General features: G+C 42.6%; 1 protein-coding gene across 1 annotated transcript in view; it reads left to right on the forward strand.

Annotated features, from left to right (window-relative positions):
• Nucleotides 1–7892, forward strand: part of PLD4 (phospholipase D family member 4) — a 34057-nt gene that overhangs the window by 21292 nt on the left and 4873 nt on the right. Inside the window, exons 6-8 of the mRNA XM_027849290.1 lie at nucleotides 119–319; nucleotides 3338–3477; nucleotides 6495–6660. Of these exons, the coding sequence (XP_027705091.1) occupies nucleotides 119–319; nucleotides 3338–3477; nucleotides 6495–6660 (507 nt within the window). The remainder of the gene's footprint in view (nucleotides 1–118; nucleotides 320–3337; nucleotides 3478–6494; nucleotides 6661–7892) is intronic.

Consider the following 7892-nt stretch of genomic DNA (forward strand, 5'->3'; position numbering starts at 1 on the left):
CTTCTCTTCTCTTCTCTTCTCTTCTCTTCTCTTCTCTTCTCTTCTCTCTCTCTCTCTCTTTCCCTTTCTCTCTCTCTTTCTTTATCTGTGTCTCTTTCTATCTCTTGGATTTCTACAGGTGAAGGAACTTGGAGTGGTCATCTATAACTGCAGCTCTCTCGCATCCGACCTGGAGAAGACGTTCCAGACATATTGGGTCCTGGGGGTTCCCGGGGCCACCATCCCCAAACACTGGCCCCAGAACTACTCCACAAACATCAACTGGCATCATCCTCTGCAGGAGACGCTTGATGGGATGGTCACTACTGCCTATTTCTCTGTAAGTGGGAATCTGAAGGACTCAGTCGGAAGAAGGTGATTTCCTCTTAGGTGTTTGCCTTCTCTGTTTGCTGTCTGACTGCCCTGCACAAGGCTCAGCTGAGCAAGTATGGCAGGCCGAGCCTTGGGCTGGCACGTCAATGATCATAGGACCGTCAACTGAGAGGAAAGCCTTCACCTAAACTCTAGTCAAACTCCCTCACTTTTCCGAGAAGAAATCTGAAGGCCAGAGAGGTTAAGCCACAGGCTCTCAAAGTTGAAAGGAATACCAAAGGCTATATGGGGCAACCCTCATCTGACTGAGAATCTCCTCTATAGCATTGCCAACAAGTGATCATCCAGCCTTGCATTTGACCTTGGAAGCTAACGGTGAGGGGAAACCGCTAACTCTCAAGGTAGTTTGTGTGTGTTGTGGGGTGTGTGTGTGTGTGTGTGTGTGTGTGTGTGTGTGTGTACAGATAGATAGAGAATTATAGATATATATCTATCTTAGGAAGTAAATATATCTATATATATTTATATATAAAGATTATATGTAAATATATAACAGGAAGTAAATAGTATATATAATAATAAACATGTTTATATATGTAAATATATTTATAGTTAACAGGATTATAGATAGTAAATAGTATATATATATATACGTGTATATATATATATACATATATAGTAAACAAGAAGTAAATAAGAGAAGGAAGGCACTAGAATTAAGAGGGGCTGGGAAAGGCTTCCTATAGAAAATGAGATTTTAGTTGGAACTTAAAGGAAGCCAGGGAGGTCAGTAGGAAGAGATGGGGAGAGAGAGCATTCCAGGCATGGGACATAGCCAGAAAAAATACCAAAAGCCAAGTGATGGAGTGTCTCGTGATATAGACTTGTACCACAAAACAATCATAACCAATCATAGATATAATTATGTATACTTATATATATATTATGTATAATTATATATAATTATATAATTCCACTATTGGACAGATCCAATGATTAATCAGTCAACAATCACTTATTCAGTACTTACTATGTGCCAGGCACTGTGTGCTTATTAGAAATTTTTCTTCATATCAAGCTTCTCTCTTTGCTTCATTGCAATTCTATAGCCATTGATCCTACTCTAATCCCTGGAGCCACAATGAACAAGCCTAGTTCCTCCTCCATCTGCCATCTTTGAAGATGACTATCTTACCCCTGTGATGTCTTCTTTCTCCAGACTAAACACCCCAGCTCCTTCAGCCAAATCTTATGATGCATTCTCTGGAGATCTACCACCATCTTGGTCACCTCCCCCTGGACGCTTGCCGTTTTATGAATATCTTTCTTAAAATCTGACATCTAGAACTGAACATGACCACACAATGTGGTTTGACCAGGGCAATGTAGAGAAAGACTATCCCCTTCCTAATCCTGGGCACTGGGCCTGTCTTAATGCCACTTAAGATCTTGTTAGCTTTTTGGGGGCACCCTTGACTCACATTTGAGCTTGAAGACTGCTCCAACTTACTCATGAGGCTGATTTTTTAAATCTAAGTTTACATTACTTTACATCAAAAATCTTAAAGTACTATATAAATATGAACTATTAAAACTATGATTTCTATTAAATTTCACCCAATTCAATTCATCCCAATTGAGATCTTAGACTGTCACTCAGAGTGTTAGCTATGTATCTTAGCTTTGTGTCATCTAGAAATCTGATGAGCGCACCATCTGTGCTTTCATTCAAGTCACGGTCAAAACTGCTAAACAGGTCAGGGCCAAGCACAGATCCCTGGGACATTGCACTAAGACATCTACTTCTGATGTGGCATTGATCCATCAATGACAACTCTTTGGGTTTGTCCAAGCAGTGAAGTGGCCTTCTCAAATTTCCACTAGTGTGAGAGGCAGAACTAGGATGTTCACCAAGGTCCTCTGATTCCAAATTCTGTGCCCATCCTGCTAGATCAGAATAATCCAGTCCCTGTCCTTATGTCTTTATGGTTCCCAATCTAATCATGAAGCTTAGGTACATCCATAGAGGATTTGTGTATGAGCCCCAGACAAGGACTATGTGGTTAAGAGGAGGAATAGAAGCCACTTCTTTCTGAGGGATCAGAGAGGGCTCGCTAGAAAGGCAACATTGGAGTTTGGCCTTTAAGGGGAAGATTTGTATAGGCAGCGGTGGAGAAAGAAATGGACAGCTTTCAAGGAATGAAAAACTGTGTAAGGAATGGTGAGAAATCAGAAAAGTGAAAAGCATCTACGGGCAATTGTGTCTTCCAGTTTGTCTGACAAGCAACGTAGATGAGGAAGAGCTGTGGGATATTGGTCTGGAAGGCAATTTAGAAGAGTCAGTTGAAACCAAAGGTCTTGACCTTTGGCAATCTACTTACCTACCAGCTTTGGTCCTCAGGTGCCCCATATGTAAAATGGGGATTGGGTAGGAGTTGGATTATATGATCTCCAAGGATTAGCTCTAAATCTCTTGATCCTTTTTGATCTAAATCTTTTGATAGCCATACGAAGCCATGGAAGGTTTCCACGGAAGGGAGAAGTATGATAAGACATGGGATTTGGGAAGATTAATCTAAGAACCTGTTGCAACACGAAACCTTTCAGCTGTAGGACCCTGAGAATGACCAGCCACCTCCTCAGGATATTACAGATGCCCTCCTCTGTCCACATACTCAAGGCTATCCCCTGTCATTAGTGCTAGGCTGTTATTAAGAATTCTATGACTAGAATAAGAATTCTTAATCTAGGGGTCTTTGAATTTGGATGGGGGGAACTCTATCTTATATCTTTATTTCATCTTTATATCACATCTGTATTATCTTTATACTTAGCCTCATTTGTAATTATGTATTTTAAAGTATTATTCTGGGTAGGGGTGCATGGGCTTCACCAAACTGCCACAGGGGTTCTGCACACAATACAAGTTAAGCATCCCTATACTACAGACTCTTGGGACTTGAACATTTCACTGGTTTCCAGGAGGGCAGGAGGCTCTCATTCACACCTTCTCTCTCCTATTCAGGCCTCACCACCTACATTCTGCCCCAGAGGCCGGACCAAGGACCTAGAAGCTCTGCTAAGTGTGATTCGGGGTGCTGAGGATTTCCTCTATGCTTCAGTAATGGAATATTTCCCCACCAGCCGTTTCGAACACCCAATCAGGTATGGATGGTCATCTTTAGGGTTACCTTAACTGAAGGGGTAAGGAGACTGAAGCTCACAGCCTTGGAGGGAGAGAGATGCCACTCTACACAAGGACTGACCTCAAGGAGATTCTGGTCTATATGAAGATTGAAGAGGACAAAGGTAGGTTTTGCCTTCAAGGAGCTCATGGTCTGGCTGGTAGGACCAGACTCGACCACCTAAAGTCAGTAATACCAGGCATTGGGCACCAAAGTACCCAAAACACTTTAAGTATATCATGTTATTTGATCCTCATAGCAAGCTGGAAAAGTAGCTGCTGTTATTATCCCCAGTTTACAAATGGGGAGGTTGAGTGACTTGCCCAGAGTCACACAACTAGGATGTGTCTGAGGCAGAATTTGACCCCAAGTCTGGCCCTCTATGCTATGTCACTTAGCTGCCCTAACTTGCAGGATGAAGTTAGAAACAGGAGAGTTTGGTGTGGGTTGGGGAGATCAAGGCAGGCTTCCTGGAGGAGGCAGGATTAGAGCTCAGCCTAGAAGGACAGGTGGGATTCATATAGGTGGGATAAAGTAGAAGATATCACAGGGACTTAGAATGGTAGAAACAGAGGAATGGAGGCAGAAAAGTATAAGGAATATTTGGGTGATAGTGAAAACTTCCTGACTATAGTTTAGAGTTTATTGTTGTTCAGTCATTTCAGACTCTTTGTGACCCCATTTGGGGTTTTCTTGGCAAAGATACTGGAATGGATTGTTATTTCCTTCTCCAGCTCATTTTACTGATAAGGAAACTGAGACAAACAAGGTCAAGTGACCTGCCTAGGGTTACCTAGCTAGTAAGTGCCTTTGGCCAGATTTAAACTCAAGAAGATGAGTCTTTCTGTCTCCATGCCCAGCAGTCACCACTATGGGGCCACCTAGCTTCCCATGGTTTAGGGTACATGGGTGCTAAGGTTGGAAAGGATGTTTAGAATTAGAGGTAGCCTGCCTTGGATGCCAAGCTGAGGGATATGGATTTAGTTCTATAGGGTTCTTGATTAAAGGAGTGAATTGATGGAAATAATGCTTTCTTGATTTTGTCTGAGCACAGAGCATGGTCTGAAGGATCAGGCGACACTTGCTATACATCTCCCAGCCTATTGGAGAGCGCTAATCACCACCAGCCCCTTCCCTATTAACTTTATTTTTTGATTGTATGTATTTTTTTTCTTTTTAAGCAATTGGGGTTAAGTGACTTGCCCAGGGTCACACAGCTAGTGTCAAGTATCTGAGGCCGGATTTGAACTTAGGTCCTCCTAACTTCAGAGCCAGTGGTCTATCCACTGAGCCACCTAGCTGCCCCTCCCTATTAACTTTAGCAGCAGTCTCACACACCTGCTCCATATCTCTAGGCTTCAGTTTCCTCATTTACAAAACGAGCGAGTTGGACCAGAGGACCTCTACGGTCCTTTCTGGGACCATCCATCCCATAAAGAAAGAAACTGTGGATACTGAACACTCAGCCTTGCCTTCCTTCATCTGTATGTTCAAGGGGATCCATATATCATTGGAATGGTTTTCCTTAAAGGGCCTCCTGTGGCTTATAAAACTCCTAGTGGGGATAACCAGCAAGCCACCATCCACAACCTCTATCCTGAAACCCCAAGGCACAAAGAACAGAGCTTATGCTGTGCTGGAATTGCTTCCTGTGGTCCCCAGCAAAGCCTTCTACCCCAGTAGGCTGAATAGGGTAGGGTCAGGGTGGTTATGCACCACCAAGGCTTGCCTACTCCAACAAGGGGGCAGATTTAGACTTTGAAGGGGTCATCGACCAATAGTTGGAAGGGACTTTGAAGGCCATCTAATCCGATGTCCTCATTTTATAGATGAAGAAACTGAGGCCCAAAGTAATAGAGGTAGTATTTGAACTCAGGTCTTCTGACTCTGAAACCAGTGCTCTTTGCATTGGGTTATATTACCCCAGATTCTGTCCTTAATAACTCAACAAATTTTTATCAGGCACTTATTATGTGTAAGGTCCGTTGTCGCGTTCAGAGGATCCAATGATGAAAAATGATGGTACCTGCATGCCTTATAAGAGCTTACAATATATCAGAGGCAATAAACCATGTACACAGATAACTGAAACAAGTAAGAATGTGATACGATCCAGGAAAACTGCTGTGAGAAATTTGGGCAGGGAAAGATTTTTTTTTTACCTGCATGTGTAGATGAGAGCATCCTGTGTCGGAGAAGGTTTCTTGAAGGAGATAGCACCTAAGGACCCTGAATAAAGGACAGACTTCAATAATTATGAGGAATGAGAGAGTCTGTTCTTGTCTGAGGACCTGTGCGAGGAAAGGCATGGAGACAAGAGGGAGAAGGATGAGAATGAAATATGGCGCTTCAGATGAACTGTTACATAAAGTATATGAGGGGCAGCTAGGTGGCGTAGTGGCTAGAGTGCCAATCTTAGAATCAGGAAGACTCATCTTCCTGAGTTCAAATCTGGCCAAAGATAGTTACTAGCTGGGTGACCCTGGGCAAGTCACTTCACCCTGTTTGTCTCAGTTTCCTTATCTGTAAAATGAGCCAGAAAAGGAAACGGCAAACCACTTCAGTATCTTTGCCAAGAAAACCTCAAAATGGGATCACAAAGAGATGGATATGCCTGAAACAATTGAACAACAACAATAACAACAAAGTATATTAAAGAAAGTATTGTGAGATTAGACCTAGAAAGGTGGGTTGAGGCTAGACTGAATACCAGTATCAGGATTTATATTTTATTTGGTAGGAAGTGGGGATCCACTGAAGGTTTATGAGGAGAAGAATGAGTGGGTTCTAGTGGTACATTAGGAAGGTGGCTGGGTTAGTGTGTGTAGGAGGGATTGGGGAGAGGAGAAGGAGGAAACCAGCGGTTCAGCTAAGAGGATATTACAATCGTTGATGTGAGAGGTGATGAAGCCCCAGACTAGGAGAGTCTGGGACCAAAGAAAAGGGAATGAGTGTGAGAGATGCTGCAGAATAGTGATTTCTCCTCCTCTCCTCCAGGTACTGGCCAGTCATCGACAATGCTCTGAGGGAGGTGGCCTTCAACCGGCACGTGCTAATCCACCTTCTCATCAGCTGCGGAAAGAACTCGGACCCCTCCATGTTCCCATATCTGAGGTCACTACAGGCTCTCACTAACCCCCAGACCAACATTACCATAGAAGTGGTGAGTGAGGGATTGCTCCTTGGAGTCTCATATCGACTGGTGGAGTCCTAGGTTTGGGAAAATCCTTATGGACTAGCTAGTCATTTTACCCAGCAGGGGAAACTGAGGCCTAGCCCGCAGCTCCACTGACTCTCTGCCCTCTGAGACTATCTGGGTAGAGAGCAATGTACCAGAGGGAAAAGTTTGATAGACCTTGAGTTGTATTCTTCTGATACTTATTAGTTACATGAGCTTAGTAAAAATACTTCATCACTCTGAGGCTCAGTTCCTTCATTTGTAAACTGGGAATAATCAATGTTAGATGACTCACTTCACTGGGTTTTTGCAAGGAAAGTGGTTTGTAAACTTCGAGATGGACTAGGAATGTAAACTGTCATTATTAAATTACATGCTTAGGGAACTGAGATCACATCTTCAAGCCTAAGAGCTTCATAATAAATCAACCGTTATTGAGGCCGACTGTGCATGGTCTCCTACTCAACTCTTTTTTTTTTTTTTTTTGCTTTTTCATGAGGCACTCGGGGTTAAGTGACTTGCCCAAGGTCACACAGGTAGTAAGTGTCAAGTGCCTGAGGCCAGATTTGAACTCAGGTCCTCCTGACTCCAGTCCACTACGCCACCTAGCTGTCCCCTCCTACTCAACTCTTGAGGAGATAACAAGTTTAGCTAAGCTATGGGTCTTGTCCTCACAGGCTTACAGTAGTATAACAGAAGGATGAAGCATTTAATATATATCTCTCTAATATTAAAACATTAAATTATAAATGTATCAGTTACAAAACAATAATATTGATAAAATTTAATAAAATTGGATAATAGTGGATAGAGTACTAGGCCTGCAGTCAGGAAGACCTGAGTTCAAATCTGGTCTCAGACATTTACTAGCTGTGCGACCCTGGGCAATTCATTTAACCTCTGTTTGCCTCAGTTTCCTCATCTATAAAATAGGGATCATGATAGTAACTACCTCCCAGGGAAGTTGTAAAGATCAAATAAGATGATATTTGTAAAGCACTTAGCACAGTGACTGACACATAGTAGATGCTATATAAATATTAGCATTGTAATAATAGCAATGGCACCAGCAGCAGCAGTAATAGTAGTAGTAGTAGTAACAGTAGTGGCAGTAGTGGTTGTAGTAATAATGGTGGTGGTAGTAGTAGTAATGATAGAAATAGTAGTAGCTGTAATAGTAACAGTGATGGTGGTAGTATCAGTGGTGACAGTGTTGA

The sequence above is a fragment of the Vombatus ursinus genome, unplaced genomic scaffold (genome assembly GCF_900497805.2).
Source record: "Vombatus ursinus unplaced genomic scaffold, bare-nosed wombat genome assembly UNPS02007284.1, whole genome shotgun sequence".
NCBI classification, from domain to species: domain Eukaryota; kingdom Metazoa; phylum Chordata; class Mammalia; order Diprotodontia; family Vombatidae; genus Vombatus; species Vombatus ursinus.